The sequence below is a fragment of the Pelophylax lessonae genome, assembly GCF_965119305.1.
Source record: "Pelophylax lessonae genome assembly, chromosome: 4".
Lineage (NCBI taxonomy): Eukaryota > Metazoa > Chordata > Amphibia > Anura > Ranidae > Pelophylax > Pelophylax lessonae.
This window is the reverse complement of record NC_138771.1, coordinates 499,711,389-499,736,472: the sequence shown is the minus strand read 5'-3', so window position 1 is coordinate 499,736,472 and position 25,084 is coordinate 499,711,389. Positions and strand designations below refer to the sequence as shown.

General features: G+C 43.3%; 1 protein-coding gene across 1 annotated transcript in view; it reads right to left on the bottom strand.

Moving 5' to 3' along the window:
* LOC309554642 (uncharacterized protein) overlaps window positions 1-25,084 on the bottom strand; it is a 215,408-nt gene that overhangs the window by 9,324 nt on the left and 181,000 nt on the right. Inside the window, exons 20-26 of the mRNA XM_082256361.1 lie at window positions 12,433-12,565; window positions 11,042-11,176; window positions 7,099-7,202; window positions 5,492-5,616; window positions 2,959-3,071; window positions 2,350-2,481; window positions 1,024-1,126 (exon numbers count right to left, since the gene is read on the bottom strand). Coding sequence (XP_082112487.1) covers window positions 1,024-1,126; window positions 2,350-2,481; window positions 2,959-3,071; window positions 5,492-5,616; window positions 7,099-7,202; window positions 11,042-11,176; window positions 12,433-12,565 — 845 coding nt within the window. The remainder of the gene's footprint in view (window positions 1-1,023; window positions 1,127-2,349; window positions 2,482-2,958; window positions 3,072-5,491; window positions 5,617-7,098; window positions 7,203-11,041; window positions 11,177-12,432; window positions 12,566-25,084) is intronic.

The window sequence follows — 25,084 nt, the reverse complement described above, 5'->3', positions numbered from 1 at the left end:
GACTACAGTGATGGGATAATGGAAGGAGCAGAATAGAAAACTTTTCTCTAGCGAACAAACAGTGTATGTGGTTTTCCTACAGAAATTACATTCATTTAAAAATTGAATGTCAAAAGCAAGTGAAATTTTCAAACGACATTCGTCTATTCATCAGATGTACAAAGAATTTTTGTATGAATATTATCGTTCAAAAAATGATACATGTATGGCCAGCATAAGACATTCAGTAGCAGCATGCTTTTATTGTCATTTGTCATAATGAGGTTAAAAAACAAAAATTATCCAGTTATAGTACAAAAACAGCAAATAATCACTACTATAAGGGGTTAACTTATACTGTGAAACAGTAAAAGGAAATGTATATGTATATATATATATATATATATATATATATATATATATATATATATAAAAAATCATTTTTAATAAACTGCACAATACTGGTAAACTTTCTTTAAATTTAATTGTAATGCATTATATAACCTCCAGTCTATCAACCTCCAGCTTCTCTGGGTTTAGATGCTGATAGAGCCCTTAAAGTGACTGTAAAAGTTGGATTTTTTTTTTTAACAAACTTGTCATACTTACTTGCTCTGTGCAATGGTTTCGCACAGAGTAGGCCTAATCCTCCTCTTCTGGGGTCCCCAGTCAGAGCTTCTGACCCTTCCTGCCTTCAGAGTGCCCCCATACCAAGCCCCATTTTCCTGCCCAGGACTACATGTCCCATGAGTAATTGCTCCTCACACAAATTTACATTATCAGGTAACTACTGAAATGTATGAATGGTGTACTGAGCTGTATGTGTGCTGCATTTTCTGATATGTAAACAAATAATGCATTCTGTATGTAGATCAACTAATTGGCTGACCAACTAATCGGTTAAGAAAATAGTTGACAACTATTTTACTAATTGATTATGTCAATTAGTTGTTTCAGACCTAATGCTATTATTGTTTTTGCCCAGAGTTCCACTTTTGTTTTGCCCCAGCTGTGTTCCTAATAGAAATGTTGACAAGGTCTCACCATAACACCATGATATGGACACTGTCTCAAAGAAAACCAAGAAGAGAAGACACATCCCGCTGGCTGAGTAATAGTCAAAAAGCTTGAACACGTAGATTCCACCCTGGAAGTGAGCAGAGGTTACATAAATATATATTTTAGTGAGCTGGGCAAATGTTCTCATTACTTACACATTTCATGCTTTCTATATATTCTATTTCTTAGATCTCAGTCTAATTCCATGACATAGTTAAGACTGATACCAACAGTGAACTCTCTGTTTGGCTTATTCTTTTTATCTCAACACATGTTCTCTGGTTAAAAACAAAAAAAAAGAACCTTGCGCTAATAATAAAAAATATATCAGCGTTGCACACCACAATATTTATTTAATTAATTAATTTTTCAAAACAACCTAAAACATACATGTATGGCACTGATCCATAGTGTTTATAAACCTTTAACAATAAAGTGCAAAAAAAAAGAAAATCATCAATTTTATACATAAATAGCCTTAAATTGAAAATGTGAATGCTGGCCCTTTAAATATATAATGCACACCACTTTCATAAGTGAATACTTAAAAACAGCAAATAATAACAAAAGTCCCAAAGAACTCTTTATATTAAGGCTTCATGCATACCGCTGCTGTTAAACTCAAGATTTTATAAGTTTTGGTGTGTTTTTAACAGTCCCTAAACTCCCCTCTAGGTTATCCTATGTGACGTTTTTACCAGCCTGCAATTGTACAAACACTCCACAACCGCTCCAATGGTTTCCCAAGGTTGACATAAACACTTTACAAGATTCTCATAGAAATGTTCCTGGGTGTTTCAGAATGGTGCACCGAGACCTCCTAGATACCTGCTGGAACCCTCAGGAGACACGCTCCGGTCCGGCCTCTCCAACTGCCACACCACATCCAGTATGGACCATATGATCAAAAGGAAAGCACACTACACATAGCGTAATACCGCTTAAAATATTCCTACTTTATTGATAAGTGCGCAAATCAAACAAAGTTCATATGCATAAACAGGAATTCTTGCAGAAATCAAGATGGAATTATCGTAATAGTTACTGATTCCAATAATGCCATCTTGATTACTACAAATTTAAGCTATTTATGTATATAATTGATATATGAGATTTTTTTTTAACTTAATTGTTGATGGTTTATGAACACTGTGGATCAAGGCCATACTTGTACAGTATGTTTTAACGCGTGCCTGATACCCTCACAGATAATATATCTGTGTAACCGTTCATCTTTGTCATGCTAAATGGAAAAGAAAAATCACACTTATCTCTGGTTATTGGCTGCTACAGATCCTGCTTAGTGTATACCTGCGTAATATTGGAGAGGCCAATAATGTAGGAAACAACACAGACAGCCGCAATGAAGATCTTTTTCCTGCTCCTCAGAAGGTGTGGATATTCGTCAACCAGTGCGGTGATAAAACCTTCCACAGTGCAGAACTTTAAGAAGAAAAAAAAGAAGTTACACACTAAAACACCACCTTCATGAGTGCTCTGCTGCGTTTATGGGCAAAAATCGCAGCATGTTGTACTTTTCTAAACACACCGCAATGGTGTATTCTAGGCTCATTAAAATATATTCATTTTTCTTGCATATGCATTTGTATTTAATTAAAACTGCCTTTGACTGCATCTGATGTAAACGAGCCCTTAAAGTAACATTGGGAAGCAAATAAAACTGTTTAACCTAAAACAAAATATTTTTTTTTTTTTATTAAAAAGAATCAGTATACAACAGATGATAATAACTAAATAGGATATTCAGAAAAAAAGAAAAGGAATTGTAGAGTTCAGTTGACCATGTATTAAAAATATTGATAATTGCACGAGCATAAAAATGTCAAAATCTTCCAAGTTAAATCTCCAAACTCAGGGAAGTAACTGTGTACTGCCTTCAATGATGAGAAATTTTCATACCTGACTGTCCAATCCCAACATGACCAGCATGGAGAAGAAGAGGATTGACCAGACGGGGGACATAGGGAGTTGAGTGACAGCTTGCGGATAGGCCAGGAAGGCCAGACCAGGTCCTGTAACCAGCAGAGGAAAAAACAAAGCAGAACTCCAGCCAAAAATTACAAGATAAGAATCAATGGCCAATAAAAACAAAATAAGGCTAGTGTTTGCTGCAATAATTAACCTATATTCCAGAGATTTACCCTGCAGTAATTATTATGCCGATAGATGTCCTCAGTGTAATGGCATCATTCAACCCACTAAGCCCAGGTTGTCCTGGACTCACCCGAGCCTATGACTGGACAGTGAAAGTAGAAGCAGCATGGTAATGAGCTCATCTCTCTTTCACTGTGTATTCTCTCCCTATCAATGTTCTTCTTATCAGCAAATAATCTAATTGGCTCCTTGTACTGCTTCTTCCTCTCACACTCAAGCCCTGTTGTACAGGAACTGGGGCCGGTGGCACGGCAGGTCGCATTCTGGTTCTTACACAGCTTCCATTTAAGGCTAAGTTAAGATGTGTGTTTGGGGGTGGGGGCTATAAATATTTGTGGTTTAGCTGCATTTTAGTGCCCCCAACTGACACTCCCTTAAGCTGCAATAGTAGCAGATGGAGGTGTTTACATGCCGTGGTCATGTCGTCCCCTCGCTTCCTGTCAACCCCCTCTGAAATAGATCACACAAATCTGACAGATCTCTCTTTAGAGGAGTGGCGGATTTAGATGCACGTCTAAATCTAGCCTTAAAATTTAATGATGTATTATTGATTACTGAGCACATTATTACTGACATAAACACAAACACACTCACAGTTTGAACTGGATAGACTGGTGTATTTTTTCAACCTTACCAACTATGTAACTACCGTATTTATCGGCGTATAACGTGTTATACGCCGATATAGTTAAAAGAAAAAAAAGCCGGGCAGCGCTGAGAGGAAGAGGAGGGGGGCGGGCCGGGCGGAGCAGAAGGAAGGACGAACGGCTGCTGTCATAGAAAGTCCCGCCTCCTAAGATAGACAGCACAGTGGCCCAATGCTGGGATACGGGATGTGTGACGTCTATCATTGGCGCCGGGACATCAGATGACAGCGGCGGCTCGTACTCGCTTCTCCTCGCACGGCCCGCCCCCCTCTGCCTCAGCGCTGTCCGGCTTTTTAAAAAAAAAAATATATGGCCGATCTGTGCAATATGGGCGATCTGTGCTGGTGAGGCTGCATTGGGGACACTGCGCTGGCGAGGCTGCATTGGGGAGACTGCGCTGGCGAGGCTGCATTGGGGACACTTCGCTGGCAAGGCTGCATTGGGGACACTGCGCTGGCTAGGCTGCATTGGGGACACTGCGCTGGCTAGGCTGCATTGGGGACACTGCGCTGGCGAGGCTGCATTTGGGACACTGCGCTGGCGAGGCTGCATTGGGGACACTGCGCTGGTGAGGCTGCATTGATGGACACTGTGCTGGGGAGGCTACATTTATGCACACTGCGCTGATGAAGCTGCATTCATGGGCACAGGTAAGACTGCATTTGATTAAAAAAAATAGTTCTGAGTTCAATGCTGTTTATTTAAAATTTTAAGCTTTTTTCCTAAAATTTCCCTCCTAAATGTGAGGTGCGTGTTATACACTGGTGCATGTTATACGCCAATAAATACGGTATGTACTTTGCCTTTATATCTGCCTAGAGTTTATCTTAAATTCAAGTAAAACCGACATAGGTAAATCAACAGAATAAAACGAATTATACCAAAACCCCACTTTACACTTTAAAATTAAACAGTTATTGTTTTGGCTCAGTTTTTTTAATTCAATTTACAAATTTTATATTTCTGAACTGATGTTTTTTATAATTGTTTTACTACGTCTAATAAATCTTTGTTTTAGAAATACAGGGAGCACCCATCACACAGGATCTGCATATAATTCTTGGTTTTCTAAAGCGAGAAGAAGAGCAGAAGATGTTTGCCCTCATATGGTCTCTCTCTGACTCTTCATTGGGTATATCTGAACAGGCACAGAGGGGGAGGGTAAGGGAGCAGTCATTGTTCTGACTTTTTTTAGCTCTTTGTGCAAATTTTAGTTTGTGCTAATGAGATCTACACATAACAGAGCAGCTAAGAATAAACTGGTAAACGTGAAAAAAAGCCTGGAGTGCCACATGCTTCATGAAAATCAGAGCATGAATTATTTTTAGAATATGTAAGGTACCATTGCTGAACATTTGGAAATGCTAATTTCCTGGCTGTTATTGTTGATCCAAGGGCTTCACTGATCTGATACATGTATACCAACCAGAAGTTCTGAATTCACTCTGACTTCGCTAACTGCACGATTGTTCCAGGTCAGAATCACCACCCTATCTTGCCTTGCCCCCATCTACCTGTCTGGGTGTGGTACCCATACCCCACTTTTGTGCAAAGCTCCACTCCCTCCAAGTCTGCAGCCCACTAAGATCTAAGGAAGTCCCTTTAATAGAACCAGAATTAGAAGCACCTACCAGAAGCCGCCAACTCCTGGATGGGTCTTTTAGTGATGTTCGACATGAAGCCAACAATGGAGAAAATGACAACGCCAGCAAACATGCTGGTGGAAGAATTAATGGCACAGACGATGATGGAATCTCTGTGGAAGAGAAAAAAAAGTGGCATTTAAGTCGGTGGCTGTGAATGGATGGGTACACCTCATTATGCTAAACAGCCTTTCCCAAACCAGTCCTCACAGAGCACTAAGAGGTTGTGTTGACTGTTTTATCTCATGCGGTCACAGGTAAAGCAATAAGGGTAACACTATGGAGTAGTCCCAGTACATCCCATAATGCAATGTGAAGCACCAACTAGGCAGATTTCTGCACTGCAGGGGGTGTTGGGGGTGGTCTCTCACATGGCTTATGAAAAAAAAGCCAAAATCCACATTCTGTGGGTACCTGAGTCACAGTGTTACCGACCTTCTGCAGCAATTTTTACTGACAAAACATGGAAAATTTACTGACAGAGCACATTTTTTAACTGACAACCTGAATAATGACAGAATTCCTAATATAAACTAAGACAAGCGATATTGAAATAGTATAGACACAATATAGAGACACTGATGATACCCATAACAAGTATTTTGCCTGTTTTACACTTAAAAAGTCAACACAGCATGACAAATAATCAACCCCTGATATTTACAGGTAGTAAATAATCACATATTTTTAGAAACTGTCCATAAATTTACTGACAGTTGGCAACCCTGCTGGGTCAATGGATTCTAATGTTAATTAATCTGATCTGTTCCCAGATCTGCTGTTAAATGTAGGTTTTTGGCTTACACCTAGTGCCAAGGCTACTTAAAAGCCTGCTGTTTACAGGTATTTAATGGCACTTTTCCACTGCAAGTACCGGCTAGTACCGGCTCGGCTCTACTCGGCCCTGCTTGGCCCGGTTTGCTTTTCCACTGCGGTACCGCATGGTATAGTGTCGGAACGGTTCGGTATGGTACGGTATAGGTTTGCTTTTCCACTAAAGTAGTACTAAAGTTAAGTGGGTGGGATAACAACAGGGTGGGTGTGATTCTCTGACCAATCAGTGGCTAGTAGTGACTGCATGCAAAGGATTGTGGGATATGGTACCAGTTTGGTACCTGTTGGAACCACAATCGAGTAGGTACTGTTTTTTCAGAGCCGTACCGTACCGTACCGTTCGGTTCCATGCAGTGGAAAAGCAAACCTATACCGTACCGTACTGAACCGTTCCGACCCTATACCATGCGGTACCGCAGTGGAAAAGCACAAAAGCGTGCCAAACTGGTACGGTTCCATGCAGTGGAAAAGCGCCATTATTGCCTTAGGGTGGCTTTTTTTTTCATAAAAGTCAATAGGTGTGCAATCACAGTTTAAAAGCAAGTCAAATGCAGATCAAAAGGGAGACAGGTGGATGTCAGAAGGAGATCAGAAGAGGTTTGGAAAGAGATCAGAGGCAGATCAGAACACCTCTGAAGAAAGCATTGAAGTCTGAGATATCCAGGCACATAGCGTTTTTAAATGGAGGTCAGTCAAGGCAACCTCTCTTTGCAGAGTTCAAAATTACACAAATTGAAGGAGTACATGTATCCTGCGTGTACCTATATACGTTGTTGTGGAAGGAATTGTAGCTTCCAAGAGCAATCAGAGATCCCAGACCAAGGCCATAGGAGAAGAAGATCTGTGTTGCTGCGTCCATCCAGACCTATAATAGAGACCAGATGTTCATGCTAATCCATTTCTAATTTCTAATTTTTTTCTGATATTTGGGGAGGGCTGCAATATAAGCGCTACCCCAAAAATAAGCCATAGTCCTTGTAAAAATATATAATCTGTTTTTTAAAAAGATTATATAATGTCCAGTGTGTCCCCTTTTGTAACTTTATTGTCAAAAATACCTTATTTACAGCGCCGATGGGCACTTCTCCTCCTCCTCATCTCCTCTTCTCCTCCCAGCTAAAATCAGCAGCCCCTCCCTCTGCAGTGCTTGGAGCGGGGCTGACTTCCGTGGGGATCTCGGGCCTTCCCTCCGCAGTGCTCGGAGCGGGGAAGAAGAGCTCTGGTGGGTCACGTGAGCGCTCAGCAGCGCTGTAAATAAGGTATTTTTGACAATAATGTCACAAAAGGAGACTCACTGTACATTATATAATCTTTTTATAAAGATACAAAAGGAGACACACTGGACATTATATAATCTTTTTACAAAACGGATTACATATTTTTACAAGGACTTTAACTAAGGTTTATTTTTGGGATTAAAGATGTCATAATGATGACTCCTGAGCTGACAGGGGGAGAGGGGGGGGGGGGGGGGGAGAGAGAAGACAGGGGACATAGATAAGACATCCCCTGAAAAAAAGGCCTAGTGTGTTTTTTGTAGCCAAAATAATTTAAGACCCGGTCTTATTTTCGGGGAAACACGGTATTATATCAGACCAGTGGGGTACAGGAACAGTTAACATAACTCAGCAAACAAATATCTATAGTATAATTAAGGCTAGGTTCATGCTAAAGTGGAGTTCCGGCCCCGGGGGTCAATTTTAGCTAAAAATACCCCCGGGACAGTCAGGGCTAGTACATTCCATAATGGATAGCCTCTGAACTGTCCTGGATCGCACTTACCTGAAAGAAGAAATACTTACCTTGAAAATTTCTTCTCCAGCGCTGCCATCTCACTCAGGTGTGGGCAGCTGAAGCCGCAGCGTCCCTCTTCTTGTCCTCTTCCGTGTTCTCTGCGTGACGTCGGAGTCCCACAATGCACTGCACCGGCCCCGCTCGTCACTTCCGGTGCAGGCGCGGCATCCCTGCACAGCTTCTGGGCATGCCCAGAAGCTGTTTAGCAGTGAATACCGCGCCTGCACCGGAAGTGACAAGCGGAGCCAGTGCAGGCGCATTGATTTAGATGACGTTCAGCTCCCAGGAATCATCGCAAACCGGAAGTGACAGCGCAGGCCGCAGCCGCAGAGGGAGGTAGTGTAAGGAAGGTGAGTATATTTTCTTCTATAAGGTAAGTGACCAAAAAAAAAAATTTGCCATTATCCATTTCTTTTTCAGGTTCCCCTTAGCAAGCGGATGGCCCAAAATCGATTTTATCGATTTTGAGGCCGGAACTCTGCTTAATGTGGCAAATTTTTTGTGAGTTTGGGCTCTTTCACACGGACGTTCCGTATGTCCGCAAATCACCCCATCCGTTTGCGGGTGATATACGGACATAATGAATGTCTATGGGATTGCGGATGTCAGCGGATGACCATCCGCTGACATCCGATTTTCATCCTTTCAGTTCTGTTCCGTTTTTTGGAACGGAACAGAACCCTATTTTTGTTCTGTTTAAAAAACGGAACGGATGCAAAATCGGATGTCAGCGGTGTCATCTGCTGACATCCACAATGCCCATAGACATACATTATGTCCGTATATCATCCGCAAACGGATGGGATGATATGCGGACATACGGACCGGATGACACAAGTGTCGTCCGTGTCCGTGAAAAAAAAAAAAAAGTGCCGGAGCGGATCGCAATACGGTCCACTCCATGTGAAAGAGCCCTTTTGTAGTGCAATTTGAAGGATCACAACTAGTGCAACGTCATGCGAGTTCAGCTGCGATGCCAATGCATTTGCAATGTGATTTGGATGAGGCTGCAATTCTCTCTCTCTCTCTGGAAAGGCCCATAGAAACACAGAACTATGTACTAAAAAATGCACTGGAATCACTAGATTTGAACACTTAAGCGTTTTCAATGTACTTTACATTCAACTACATACAGATCAGAATCACAGCGCATCAAACACACAAAGGACCCTGTTTGAAATCGCATTGCATTTGCACTACATATGTGTGAACAGCCTTCATAGAAAAACATGTTTTTTTCACTTGTCATGCGAATCAATGTGTTCTGGAACGCATCCGAAATCGCAATTGGTGTGAACCGAGGCTAAAGTGACACTTTGGGCAAAACAAAAAGTGACATATATGATGCAATTTGTCACTTGCATTAACATAGTAGCAGGTTTTTCTGAGCCCCCCAGTAACATTGTTACCTGTTAATTCTGTCATTCAAGCAGACCATACATGGATCAAAATTTAGCCACTTCAACAGGGACTGTCCAAATGTCGATCCATGTAAGGGCTAGCTGGTTGTACACAAGTCGATCGATACAATAGCGTTGCGGGAGTGACTCCCCTATCAACATCTAATATGTGGATGGGATAATTGGCAAATTTTTTTCGTTCAACCTGCTGGTTTAACAAAAAAAAAAATTGTAAAATATATGGGCTGCCTAAGTTTGTTCTTTTTCAACTTCGTTTAACAGACCAAGCTGTTAAGCAAAAGTGGAAATTAGAGAGTTAAGACAAACTACTAAGACCACATTGACAGGGGTGCTTACAATGGTCAGCTTTTATTCACATGTAATTAAAACCTTTATGTTCAAAGGTAAAAAACTAAAAAAAAACCTATCGCTATAACTGTTTAAAATGTATTATCTGTAATTTTGCTGTAATGTTTTAGTCATTTAAGTAAAATCCTTCTAAATTTACTAGCGATAATACATTTCTTGTTAGCGGCAAAGCTCTCAATCACTAGACGGTGGAAATCTCAGAATGTTCCATCTCCATCTGACACTGTTATGTTGCTTAATCAGCAATGCGATATGGAAAACATTTTGGCTACTATAAGCTCGTCAAAGAAAGAATTTAAAACTAGATGGAGCGCATGGCTGAACCACCTGAGATGTACAGGAGTGACGGATTAAGGCAGTTAGGAACCATACTATAGATGCGATACTAAATGTATTTTGCTGGTGAGGATATTCCGGAAGGGAAGTAGCATTGCCCTCCCCCTTTTTCTGCCTTTACTCTCCCCCCCCCCTTTTTTTTCTTTTTGTTTGTTGCTTTGTTAGTAATTTGCTATCTAGCGGATACTGCGGGGAGTTTTTGACTATCAATCTTGGACTATAGGTATTGATGAGTGGTGTTTATGATATTAAGGCCCCTATGGGAGCAATTGAAACTTATTTTGGATGCGTTGTCCTTTGGTTCTATGTATACCGCTATTATCCACATTGTTATGTATGAACTGTTCTTCATGTTATTGTTGTATTGGTATTTTGAAAATTATAATAAAGAAATATTGAAATTAAATTTACTAGTTCATCTACCCTCTCCCCTGTTTGACAATGCCGCTGTCCAAGGGTGGCTACACTACATAGATACAATGGAGGAGTGAGTGTAGCCACCATAGGACAGGAAATATATAATACTGGCAGAATCACCAGGTTTAAAAAATGAAAAAAAGCCTAAAAAAAGCAAACAAATGCAGCCACCACATCTATGCATTGGTAAACTTCAATATTTTTTCAAGGCAGGAGATGAGGAGAACTCTTGACAGGGGTTAAAACCATTTCCTACTCTATTTAAAAAAAACAAAAAAAAAAAAAGTAAAGCTTTTTTTTCGAGAAAAATACTGCAAGAAAAAAAGAAAATCATATTGGTGGGTTCATGGGCATAACTGCTACGCCTTTTAGACATGAAGTAGTCCACCTCTGATTGAGAAAGTTTGGTGAAGTCGGGGGTGATGTAGAATCGAATGCCATCCATGGCCCCAGGAAGAGTGATCCCTCGGAAAAACAGTATTACCAGCATGAAGTAAGGGTAGGTAGCAGAGAAGTAGACCACCTGCAGAGCAAAGCACAAAATGTGACTTAAAAAAAATAATAGTGATAATTTCAGCCCTTAAAGTGTCACTAAATCAACATCATGGAAAACTATCAATACAATGCTGCTCATACTCAGGCACTAAAAGATTCATTTTCTGTTTTCTGCAAAAAAACCTGGTCGATCTTGCTGCTCTCTATCTCCATCTTCTATCCATATCCCCAATTCATCTAGGGATTTTGCAGCTGTGGTGGCAACGCTGCACATGCTCAATTTTCAGTGAGTTTCTATGCTGAGCATTTCCTCTCTATCAAATCTGAGCAGCCCATATGACTATAGAGTCACACATGTGTGCATTTACACAGTGGTAAATGACAGCTCACAAACTCCCCTTTAGCTAAACACAAATGGGGTTAGATATTTCATATAGATTAATGGTGGCTTCACCTCCCCGTTATTCTAAGAAACAGGGTGGAGGGGTGTGACACAGCCTGTGACTGGCAGAAATCTGCCCACACTATGTTATTTCCACAAAATAATAAAGATTGGATTTCAAATGTGTTTTTGTTTGCCAATTGAAAACAGTTTATTGAAATAATTTATTTATTTTTACTCTGTATTCCAAAGGCTGCTTTTTTTAAATATATTGAACATGTGACCAGCAGTAGATGACTAGAAGCTCCACCTGCCTACGTTTCTCTGCAGACAGGCTGTGAAAGATCTGGGTCATGTGACAGCTGTAAATCAATTAGGAAAATGGAACTTAGATTATCTTTTTTTATTAAAATAATGACAGTGCCATCATCCACATACAGAAAGAGAAAGGACAATGTCAATTAAACTGTGTGTGTTTAGTATCACTTTTAGTTAGCTATACAGTAGCAGATTTTCAAAGGTTCATAAAAAAAATGAATTGCGCTGTCAATAACGAGACAAATTTAATTCAAAAGTACTGCAGAATTTAGTTTGCTTTTACATTTGATTTTGGAATGAATGTTATTTCCTGAACAAAAACCAAATTCACTGTAGGAAATACATTTGTTCGAAAAATATTTTTAATTTACAACTCTGTATTTTCTCATTATTGTGGCCGAAAACAAAAGTTGATTTGACCCAACGATCAAAAAATCAAACAAACTCTTAAAACAAAAAATTTTGAATGAAATTCTACTAGTGTATAGCCAACTTTACACTTACACAAATCAGATTGCATTTTTCCAATACTAAAAAATAAGGAAAATGCCCTATTGTCAGACAATTTAAGCCATGTACTATACCTTGCCAGTCCATTCTACTCCCTTCCAGATGGAGAAGTATACCATGACCCAGGAGAGCGCCAGTGTACACGCAAGTGGCCAGCGGATAGAACCTGGCTCACCAAGACCACCTGTGATCTGATGCATGTTCCTCCTGTAGAGCAGGTGCAAAAAAATAGAAATGGATGTATCGTCGTGTTTAAGAATAAGACCATGCCAATAACCAAATCTTTTATATCTCTTCATTATATCAAAATATATGTCTAAAGCGAAAGCTATTTCCAGTCTTGGATAGAGCAGGGAATGTTCAAAATCTTTTAAAATTTTTATTTTGTAGCACTGTCCCCGTACGGCTTGCTGTCTGATTACCTGCAGGTAGTCACTAAGGGATTTTTCACACATCCATCATTACTCCCAGTTGCTCGTTACTCAATAAACAGTCCAGGGGATTTAGTTTTATATTTATTGTGGAACTTGGATGGGAGAAGGGAATAGTGGGATACTCCAACTGAACTATTCACAGAAGATGAGGACACCTCTTACTCGGCCTCACCTGGTTATTTGTGGAAGCAGACACACTGCCTTAATTATACTGCCTCTAGTATGGAAGGATTTAGTCTTCTTGCTCTCTTCAGCAGTAGATTTGATGCAAACTACTTTCTCTTCAGGACACTCTCTAGCATCCCCTTGACTGACACCCGTCCACTGACTCTTCTAGCTGAAGGGATGGCCCTCTCAGGACAGGCCCTATGACACAGATCTGTACTCACTGTAGGCAGAATCAGATCCTTTCCAGTGTCTCCCATCCAATCAGCTCTGCAGGACATCTGGGTTCAGCTCCTCTTTGATGCTCAGGCCCTCAGGTGGACCACCTCAGGCTGCATGGCAGCTTCTACAGAGGAGGGGCAGCCGCCCTCCCCTCCGGGACCCTGCTCTCCAGCTGAAAGACCCCAAGCACATGTGCCCTTGGCATTTATACAGTATCCCAGCATGCACAGAGGCGCTTCCCTCTGCCAGTCACCAGGGCTGTAACAATGCCTTTCAGGTTTCCTCATACTGTCCAAAACGCCTCCCTATTGGATCAGTGTGAAAAATGTCAGACAAGCTGACCTGCACCTGAGCTCCATGAGCAGACCCTACCAATGGATCCTTCTCCCTGGTAGGCAGAGGGCAATATAAATTTACCTGGCAATCTCTCTGGTAAGCAGAAAGACCCAAAAACTATACTCTCTCTCTAGCACAGGCATGTCCAACCTGCGGCCCGAGGGCCGCATGCGGCCCAGAACTGCAGGCAATGTGGCCCACTGCCCCCTGACAACTTTTTTTTGCTGGGGAGGAAGGAAGTCAGGTCGGGGGCACGGCCACAGCAGCTTCCAAATAAAGATAGGCAGAGGCTGCCTCAGAGGGGAGGGGAGCATGTGCAGTGTTTGACTCCTATCACCATGACCACTTCAAATCACTGAAGTGGTCATGGTGGTTAGAGTGTTTCTTTATTATTTCTTAGAAGAAGTAAACCTCCGTATACTAATTCCATTTCATTTGATCATCCTCTAGTTGTGTTAAATTAGTGCGGGGGGCGTGGCGGCGCGGGAAGGGCGCGGCGGCAATTTATTATTTGTATACCTTAACTATAGTATATATTTTATATGAGGCCCGAGAAAATTTCTTTACACTCAATGTGGCCCAGAGAAGCCAAAAGTTTGGACACCCATGCTTTAGCACCTACCTAGGAGGGTGCTACATTTTTTTTGCTGTTTGTGTCATATTTGGGAGTTTTGCCCTTTCTTCATTTCTCAAGCAACAACAAGGAGTTAGAAAAGATCTTTCCATGTTACGGAAATCTTAGACAGGAGTCACCAGAACATGTGTCCCTATTTGATGATTTTTCCTCTATTCCTATTCTGGTGAAAGCTTACAATTTTAGATTTTCTCAACACTGATTACAATGGTTTCAAGGCATATAGAGAGGGCGAATCTCCCCCGTGGGATACAGTAATGAACCATGACAGAATTCAAACCCTTAGGACGTTTTGAGAGTATACGGCAGGGAGATTCAAATGATCGGTGTGAATATTTATCATCCCTTAGCCAATTCCTGGAAGGAGGCATCCAGAAGGTGGGTGGGGAGCTGATAAATGTTTAGGAAGCCCTGCCAAAGTGTTCTTTCCTCTTCAGGGACTGTTCCAGTCCTCCTGGAGCTGTTGCCCCTAGAGCACATGTGTCAAACCCAGAGCTTTTTTATAGCTAGAATGTGGCAAAATTCCATTCCACCACCTCCAGCTCTCGTTCTCCGCTCCCCACTCACCATGGTCACAAGTCTTCTGATCCACTCACGGCATGGACAAGGGAGATGCAGGTGCAGTGTGGGATGGGGTATCAGGTGGTAAGCTGCACTGTGATCCCCATCTGTGCCCAGGTGAACAGGTGCCGACCAGTGATCTCCCTGCAAGTGAGAGAGAGAGGCGGAGCCGCCTACACTGCTAAAGGTGAGATTCTAGGAAGCTTTTGGGGTGAGGGGAGAGAGAAGGGCTGTGGAGGAAGATATGAGCAGAGGTAGGGAATGGGGGAGAGTGGTGCAGAGGTCACTGTCAAGGAAAGGTGGAAGTGAGATGTAGACAGCCTGTGAAAAAGAGCTGAACCCTGCACATTGTGCATAGCACACTCCTAAACATTACACTCTGTATGTAGTGCACTCCTCAATCCTGCACTCTACACAGTGCACCCCTGACCTCAGCACTCTGTACACAGCGCACCCCTGAAGTCTGCACTCTGTACACAGTGCACCCTTGAACTCTGCACTCTGTACACATTGCACCCCTGAACTCTGCACTCTGTACACAGTGCACCCCTGAACTCTGCACTCTGTACACAGCGCACCCCTGAACTCGGCACTCTGTACACAGCGCACCCCTGAACTCTGCACTCTGTACACAGTGCACCCCTGAACTCTGCACTCTGTACACAGCGCACCCCTGAACTCTGAACTCTGTACACAGCGCACCCCTGAATTCTAGGGTGGGGTGTGGTTGAGTTCTTGCATGTATTTGCTTAGAAAAAAATCCATGGATAAATTGAAATAGTCTTACAGATACAACCTGCATTTTGAGGGCAACCATAATGCTGAGCGGCCCATGATGAAATTGAATTTGACACCCCTGCCCTAAGCGAAGAAACACTGAAACAAGAGACTACAGTCTGGGCCTCAGCAGCTTATGGACTGAGGACCTGGAAAGGATTGCCAATGGATTATGGTGATCTACCTGTAGATGCGGGGTGGCAGACAGCTTCTGGGACACTGTGAGTAAAGACCTCGTTGGGGATTGACAGTTGTGCCAAGTGCCAAAGGTACCTATATGTACTTACTTCTATAGGGTCCTAGATATGCTGGCCATTCCCTGCTATTAGAGATGTGCACTACAAAAAAAAGTATTTAGTTTTATTTTGGAATTGTTCGTTAAGTTAATCATTTCTTTTCGTCATATTTGTTATGCTGGAATGATGCGTTTTCAGAATTAATTTTTTATATTTGGATTCGTATATTCATTGTTCCAAACCAGTCCACACTTTCAGAAGTTATTTTGGAAAAGATTAGCTGTATTTTTTTTTTAACATGCTAATTTGTTATTTCCAGAGATTACTTTTGCACTCTGTTTGGTTTGGCTGGAGGTGGATCCACCAGAATCTCTGAATTATAACATAACTAATTGAACAAAATGAATGTGATTGTAAAGGTAATTTATTTTTTTAAATAACAAACATCTCTATGCTTACCTGCTCTGTGCAATGGAACTGCACAGAGGGGCTGCAAACCTCCCCTTTTAAGGTCCCCCGCCAGCGCTCCTGGCTCCTCCCCTCTGTCCAGTGCCCCCATGGGAAGCTGCTTCCCATGGGGGCACTCGTGTGTGCTCGCACTCGAGCCCTGCTGCTGCGTCCATTGACACAGACGGCAAGGCTTGGCCCGGCCCACCCCTCCCTTGTCACTGGCTTTAAATGACAGCACTAGGAGCCAATGGCTCCCAGGGCCCCAGCAAAGCCAGAGAGACCCGGAAGTGAGGGGAAAGAAGAGCTGCAGATGTGCACAGCACTGGATCAAATGAGGGCTGAGGTAAGTAAAAGAGAGGGTGAGAGGGGGTTGCTGACACCTAAACATTTTTTACCTTAATGCAAGGAATGTATTAAGATAAAAAATGTTTAAGCTTTACAACCACTTTAAGTATGGATTCCTTCATCCACCTCCATCCAAGCCCAACACAATAAGTAGGAATCATCATCTTATTTCACATTTATACCTTACTTAATTTATTGCAATATACTTCCAGTTCATATGCAGTGCATTTTTTTATAATAATGAAAAATCTTAATGCAGCATAAACATGAAATGGTTTTGAATCAATTCAGATCATTTGTTTTGTCCAAACATTAACAAAAATTAACTATTGCATCATTTCATCTAAATGAAACGAATGAATACGAATTCATTTGTTGTTTCATTATATTTTTTTTTTCAGATTTGTTGAAATTCCTTATTATTGGGATTTGGAGATTCGGATACATCCGAATCACCGAATAATGAAAATTTTGTTCAAATTTCAATTTGTAATAAAATGAATCCCACATTTCTACCTGCTACTTCTGAAGTTTTTCAGCAATAAATTCTAAAAAGACATTCTCTAGACTGAGCCTGAATTGTCAGCGTGCGTGGGACTGAGCTTGTGTGGCCGGCAGCCTCTGTACAATTGTCAGAGACCTGAGTACATTCTCAGCTGCCCCTTCAGGAGCAAACACTAAACACTTTAAAGAATATATAAATAGTGATGTCGCGAACCTAAAATTCGCGGTTCGCGAACGGCGAACGCGAACATCGGCAAATGTTCGCGAACCGGCGAACCGGGCGAACCGCCATAGACTTCAATAGGCAGGCGAATTTTAAAACACACAGGGACTCTTTCTGGCCACAATAGTGATGGAAAAGTTGTTTCAAGGGGACTAACACCTGGACTGTGGCATGCCGGAGAGGGATCACGCAAAAAAAAGTTCTTAAAAATTATAATTTTTTGATAGAGAGCCAATTATTGGAAAAATTAAAAAAAAAAAAAAATAAAAAATTTCTTTGGATTTAGCATCTGGGGGGTCTAAAAAGTGTACCTGTGAAGTTTCAGCTCTGTAGCATGTCCAGAACCCCTAAAAAACAGCATTTTTCTTATATTTTCAGGAATATGGCTTCTCTGCGGCTGGCTTTTTCTCTTGCAGGCATTTATCGGGCATTTTTTTAGGCAGGCATGTCATTTTTTGTATTTAGTGTCTGGGGGGTCACAAAAGTGTACCTGTCAAGTTTCAGCTCTGTAGCATGTCCAGAACCCCTAAAAAACAGCATTTTTCTTATATTTTCAGGAATACGGCTTCTCTGCGGCTGGCTTTTTCTCTTGCAGGCATTTATCGGGCATTTTTTTAGGCAGGCATGTCATTTTTTGTATTTAGTGTCTGGGGGGTCTAAAAAGTGTACCTGTCAAGTTTCAGCTCTGTAGCATGTCCAGAACCCCTAAAAAACAGCATTTTTCTTATATTTTCAGGAATACGGCTTCTCTGCGGCTGGCTTTTTCTCTTGCAGGCATTTATCGGGCATTTTTTTAGGCAGGCATGTCATTTTTTGTATTTAGTGTCTGGGGGGTCACAAAAGTGTACCTGTCAAGTTTCAGCTCTGTAGCATGTCCAGAACCCCTAAAAAACAGCATTTTTCTTATATTTTCAGGAATACGGCTTCTCTGCGGCTGGCTTTTTCTCTTGCAGGCATTTATCGGGCATTTTTATAGGCAGGCATGTCATTTTTTGTATTTAGTGTCTGGGGGGTCACAAAAGTGTACCTGTCAAGTTTCAGCTCTGTAGCATGTCCAGAACCCCTAAAAAACAGCATTTTTCTTATATTTTCAGGAATACGGCTTCTCTGCGGCTGGCTTTTTCTCTTGCAGGCATTTATCGGGCATTTTTTTAGGCAGGCATGTCATTTTTTGTATTTAGTGTCTGGGGGGTCTAAAAAGTGTACCTGTCAAGTTTCAGCTCTGTAGCATGTCCAGAACCCCTAAAAAACAGCATTTTTCTTATATTTTCAGGAATACGGCTTCTCTGCGGCTGGCTTTTTCTCTTGCAGGCATTTATCGGGCATTTTTTTAGGCAGGCATGTCATTTTTTGTATTTAGTGTCTGGGGGGTCACAAAAGTGTACCTGTCAAGTTTCAGCTCTGTAGCATGTCCAGAACCCCTAAAAAACAGCATTTTTCTTATATTTTCAGGAATACGGCTTCTCTGCGGCTGGCTTTTTCTCTTGCAGGCATTTATCGGGCATTTTTTTAGGCAGGCATGTCATTTTTTGTATTTAGTGTCTGGGGGGTCACAAAAGTGTACCTGTCAAGTTTCAGCTCTGTAGCATGTCCAGAACCCCTAAAAAACAGCATTTTTCTTATATTTTCAGGAATACGGCTTCTCTGCGGCTGTCTTTTTCTCTTGCAGGCATTTATCGGGCATTTTTTTAGGCAGGCATGTCATTTTTTGTATTTAGTGTCTGGGGGGTCACAAAAGTGTACCTGTCAAGTTTCAGATCTGTAGCATGTCCAGAACCCCTAAAAAACAGCATTTTTCTTATATTTTCAGGAATACGGCTTCTCTGCGGCTGTCTTTTTCTCTTGCAGGCATTTATCGGGCATTTTTTTAGGCAGGCATGTCATTTTTTGTATTTAGTGTCTGGGGGGTCACAAAAGTGTACCTGTCAAGTTTCAGCTCTGTAGCATGTCCAGAACCCCTAAAAAACAGCATTTTTCTTATATTTTCAGGAATACGGCTTCTCTGCGGCTGTCTTTTTCTCTTGCAGGCATTTATCGGGCATTTTTTTAGGCAGGCATGTCATTTTTTGTATTTAGTGTCTGGGGGGTCACAAAAGTGTACCTGTCAAGTTTCAGATCTGTAGCATGTCCAGAACCCCTAAAAAACAGCATTTTTCTTATATTTTCAGGAATACGGCTTCTCTGCGGCTGTCTTTTTCTCTTGCAGGCATTTATCGGGCATTTTTTTAGGCAGGCATGTCATTTTTTGTATTTAGTGTCTGGGGGGTCACAAAAGTGTACCTGTCAAGTTTCAGATCTGTAGCATGTCCAGAACCCCTAAAAAACAGCATTTTTCTTATATTTTCAGGAATACGGCTTCTCTGCGGCTGTCTTTTTCTCTTGCAGGCATTTATCGGGCATTTTTTTAGGCAGGCATGTCATTTTTTGTATTTAGTGTCTGGGGGGTCACAAAAGTGTACCTGTCAAGTTTCAGCTCTGTAGCATGTCCAGAACCCCTAAAAAACAGCATTTTTCTTATATTTTCAGGAATACGGCTTCTCTGCGGCTTTCTTTTTCTCTTGCAGGCATTTATCGGGCATTTTTTTAGGCAGGCATGTCATTTTTTGAATTTAGTGTCTGGGGGGTCACAAAAGTGTACCTGTCAAGTTTCAGATCTGTAGCATGTCCAGAACCCCTAAAAAACAGCATTTTTCTTATATTTTCAGGAATACGTGCATGTCATTTTTTGTATTTAGTGTCTGGGGGGTCACAAAAGTGTACCTGTCAAGTTTCAGCTCTGTAGCATGTCCAGAACCCCTAAAAAACAGCATTTTTCTTATATTTTCAGGAATACGGCTTCTCTGCGGCTTTCTTTTTCTCTTGCAGGCATTTATCGGGCATTTTTTTAGGCAGGCATGTCATTTTTTGAATTTAGTGTCTGGGGGGTCACAAAAGTGTACCTGTCAAGTTTCAGATCTGTAGCATGTCCAGAACCCCTAAAAAACAGCATTTTTCTTATATTTTCAGGAATACGGCTTCTCTGCGGCTGTCTTTTTCTCTTGCAGGCATTTATCGGGCATTTTTTTAGGCAGGCATGTCATTTTTTGTATTTAGTGTCTGGGGGGTCTAAAAAGTGTACCTGTCAAGTTTCAGCTCTGTAGTATGTCCACAACCCAAAAAAAACAGCATTTTTCTTATGATTTTTAGTAGAAAACTAATGCAGTGTCTTTCCAGCTGTCTTTTTTTCTTTCTGGCAAGCTGAAATATGATATGCCAAGGCAAACATGCCTATCAGTTGAGCTATGACACAGACAACACTGCACACATGGGGAAATATGTAAAACAAAAAACAGGAAAAGGAAATTAGGTGACGGTAACAAAACACGATATTGTGATTGGCCAAATAAAAAGTCACCTCGCGATGAGGTCGCGCCAAAGTCGCGCTAAGTCGCGCCAAAGTCGCACTGGAAGCGACGCTACTTTAGTGGTAGCGGCAGTGTAAACCAGCACTAAAACATCCAGTGTGTGAATACGATCAGGTATGATGTTTTATCGGTCAAGTAGTGTAAGGGTTACGCCCGTTGCCCGCTTCACAGTGACAGACCAAACTCTGACAGACCAAACTCCCCGTTTAACAGTCAGTCAGTCCATTTGCACAACCGCAAACTCCCAATTTGCACAAGGTTGGATACCAAGCTAGCCATGTCCCGTTCCTTGTCCTCACTGACATCATTGAAGGTCTCTTCCTCCACCCAGCCACATACAACACCAAGGGTCCCCGAAAGGTGAGAACAAGCCCCCTGGGACGCCTGCTGTGGCTGGTATTCCACCTCCTCAAAGCCACCTTCCTCCTCTGACTTCTCTTCTTCAGACTCCTCTCTCTGCGTTGCCACAGGTCCAGCAATTGACAACGACAAGGCTGCTTCTGGTGGTGATGAGGACCACAACTCTTCCTCTTCATGCTCATCTACAGCCTGATCCAGTACTCTTCGCAGGGCACGCTCCAGAAAAAACGCATATGGGATGAGGTCGATGATGTTGCCTTGGGTTCGACTGACCACCAGGGTTGTCATCTCCGCAAAAGGACGCATGAGCCTACAGCCATTGTTCATGAGCATTCAGTAACGCGGCCAAAAAATACCCAGCTCCGCAGAAAGAATGAAAGAAAATGAATGTTTTTTTTTATGAAAAATTATCCTGCGGATCGCTTTTGGTCTGTACACAATGAAGCAACGACCTTATCATCTGGGGTGTGCCAACACAATCCTAGAGGTGATCGCTTCATTGTGATACGCAAGCCCCTTCACCACGACAAGGTAACGATCACGAAGGGGAATTGACACATGTATGTGCCTTTTTTTTTGTTTTTTTGCAGCCACAGTGTAGCACCAGAGGCCAGAAAAATTAGGCATGTACACATGCATGAAAAAGTAGGTATTGTTGCAGCCGCTGCTGTAGCAGCGGCCTGAAAAATTGAGGTTTTAAGGCAGAAAGTGCACTAAAACATTGCTGCTTGAACCGTAGTTGGTGGCGGAGACGTCACGTAAGTCATCCGGCATGCAGAGAATGATTATATACAGCAGTGTGTGGACCATTTTTAGGCCAAGGCATCTCAGTCATCACCAGGCCTTTTTTAGTCAAATGCATCCCCCACTGTCAGTCCCTTCGGGATCCATGCCTCATTCATCTTAATAAACGTGAGGTAATCAAGACTTTTTTGACCTAGGCGACTTCTCTTCTCAGTGACAATACCTCCTGCTGCGCTGAAGGTCCTTTCTGACAGCACACTTGAAGCGGGGCAGGCCAGAAGTTCAATGGCAAACTGGGATAGCTCAGGCCACAGGTCAAGCCTGCACACCCAGTAGTCAAGGGGTTCATCGCTCCTCAGAGTGTCGATATCTGCAGTTAAGGCAAGGTAGTCTGCTACCTGTCGGTCGAGTCGTTCTCTGAGGGTGGACCCCGAAGGGCTGTGGCGATGCATAGGACTAAAAAAGCTCCGCATGTCCTCCATCAACAAGACGTCTGTAAAGCGTCCTGTCCTTGCCGGCGTGGTTGTGGTGGTAGGAGGAGGATTACTTTCACCTCTTCCCCTGTTGGATTCCCGTTGTGCTGTGACATCACCCTTATACGCTGTGTAGAGCATAGTTTTTAACTTATTTTGTAGCTGCTGCATCCTTTGCGACTGCCGGTAATTGGGTAACATGTCACAGACTTTCTGCTTATACCGGGGGTCTAGTAGCGTGGCCACCCAGTACAGGTCGTTCTCCTTCAGCCTTTTTATACGAGGGTCTCTCAACAGGCATGACAGCATGAAAGACCCCATTTGGACAAGGTTGGATGCCGAGCTACTCATGTCCAATTCCTCGTCCTCACTGATGTCATTGAAGGTGTGTTCTTCCCCCCAGCCACGTACAACACCACGGGTACCAGATAGGTGACAACGAGCACCCTGGGATGCCTGCTGTGGTTGGTGTTCCTCCTCCTCAAAGCCACATTCCTCCTCTGACTCCTCTTCCTCACACTCCTCTTCCAGTGTTGCCGCAGGTCCAGCAATCGATGGTAAGGCTGTTTCTGGTGGTGGTGATGGTGACCACAACTCTTCCTCTTCCTCTTCACGCTCATCTACGGCCTGATCCAGCACTCTTCGCAGGGCACGCTCCAGGAAAAAAACATATGGGATGATGTCGCTGATGGTGCCTTCAGTGCGACTCACTAGGTTTGTCACCTCCTCAAAAGGACGCATGAGCCTACAGGCATTGCGCATGAGCGTCCAGTAGCGTGGCAAAAAAATACCCAGCTCCGCAGAGGCTGTCCTAGCACCCCGGTCATACAAATACTCGTTGACCGCTTTTTCTTGTTGGAGCAGGCGGTCGAACATTAGCAGTGTTGAATTCCAACGTGTCGGGCTGTCGCAAATCAAGCGCCTCACTGGCATGTTGTTTCGCCGCTGAATATCTGCAAAGTGCGCCATGGCCGTGTAGGAACGCCTGAAATGGCCACACACCTTCCTGGCCTGCTTGAGGACGTCCTGTAAGCCTGGGTACTTCTGCACAAAACGTTGCACAATCAGATTCAACACATGTGCCATGCACGGCACATGTGTCAACTTGCCCAAATTCAATGCCGCCAACAAATTGCTCCCGTTGTCACACACCACTTTGCCGATCTCCAGTTGGTGCGGGGTCAGCCACTGATCCACCTGTGCATTCAGGGCGGACAGTAGTGCTGGTCCGGTGTGACTCTCTGCTTTCAGGCAAGTCAACCCCAAGACAGCGTGACACTGTCGTATCCGGCATGTGGAATAGCCCCTGGGGAGCTGGGGGGGTGCAGTTGGTGTGGAGCAAGACGCAACAGCAGAAGAGGACTCAGCCGAGGAGGTTAGCAAAGAGGATGGAGTAGGAGGAGTAGAGGAGGTGGCAGCAGGCCTGCCTGCAAGTCGTGGCGGTGTCACCAACTCCTCTGCAGCAGAGCCACGCATTCCATGCTTGGCAGCCGCCAGCAGGTTTACCCAATGCGCAGTGTACGTTATATACCTGCCCTGACCGTGCTTTGCAGACCAGCTATCAGTGGTCAGATGGACCCTTGCCCCAACACTGTGTGCCAGACGTGACATGATTTCTTTTTCCACAATAGAGTACAGGTTGGGGATTGCCTTTTGTGAAAAATAATTTCGGCCGGGTACCTTCCACTGCGGTGTCCCAATAGCGACAAATTTTATGAAGGCCTCAGACTCCACCAGCTTGTATGGTAAAAGCTGGCGGGCTAAGAGTTCCGACAAGCCAGCTGTCAGACGCCGGGCAAGGGGGTGACTCTGCGAGATTGGCTTTTTGCGCTCAAACATTTCCTTCACAGACACCTGACTGTGGGCAGGTGACGAGCAGGAACTGCTGAAGGTGAGAGGCGGAGGGGCGGGTTGTTGATAGGGGGCATGGAGGACAGCAGTGGTTGACGTGGCTGAAGATGCTGGACCAGGAGGAGGATGGTGGCTTTCAGTTTGTGTGCTGCTTTTACTCATGTGTTGATCCCATAGGCGTTTGTGATGTGAGATCATGTGCCTTCGCAAAGCAGTTGTACCTAGGTGGGTGTTGGACTTCCCACGACTCAGTTTCTTTTGGCACAGGTTACAAATGGCATCGCTGATATCAGAGGCAGACACACAAAAAAAATGCCACACTGCTGAGCTTTGCAAGGACGGCATTCTGGTGGTGGCAACAGCTTGCGTTGATTGGCGTGCTGTCTGGCTGACCCCGGGTGCCGAATCTACATGCTGTCTGACTGCGCCACTAGCTCCTTGCGATGACCTCCTCCCCCTGCTTCCAACTCGTCTCCTCCTCCTCTCTGTCTCCCCATCTGAACCTTCCCCCTCTTCTTCTGCTCTTCGAGCAGGCACCCAGGTGACATCCACAGACACATCGTCATCATCAGCCGCTTCACTTGACAACTCAGCAAAGGCAGCAGCAGCAGGTACAACATCATCATCATCACAATGTACGTCCATGTGTATAATGCTGCCTGACTGAGACATATCCCCGTTATCTACATCCTCTGGCACTAATAGTTGCGCATTACTTATTTCTTCAAACTGATGTGAAAATAACTCCTCTGACGGATCAAGTGAAGCGGCTGTGGTGCTAGTGTTGGTGGTGGTGCCGGCGGGCTGGCGAGTGGTAAATTGAGAGGTGCCCGAAGCTGAGCTGGAGGAGGATGGTGCATTAAGGTTCCGAGCGGAAGCTGTAGACGATTGGGTGTCCTGTGTAAGCCAGTCAACTATGGCCTCAGAATTTTTTGAGTTCAGGGGCTGTGGTGGCCTCTGAACACTGGGCATTATTCTAGAGCCTAAGGAAATCACAGCACCACGAC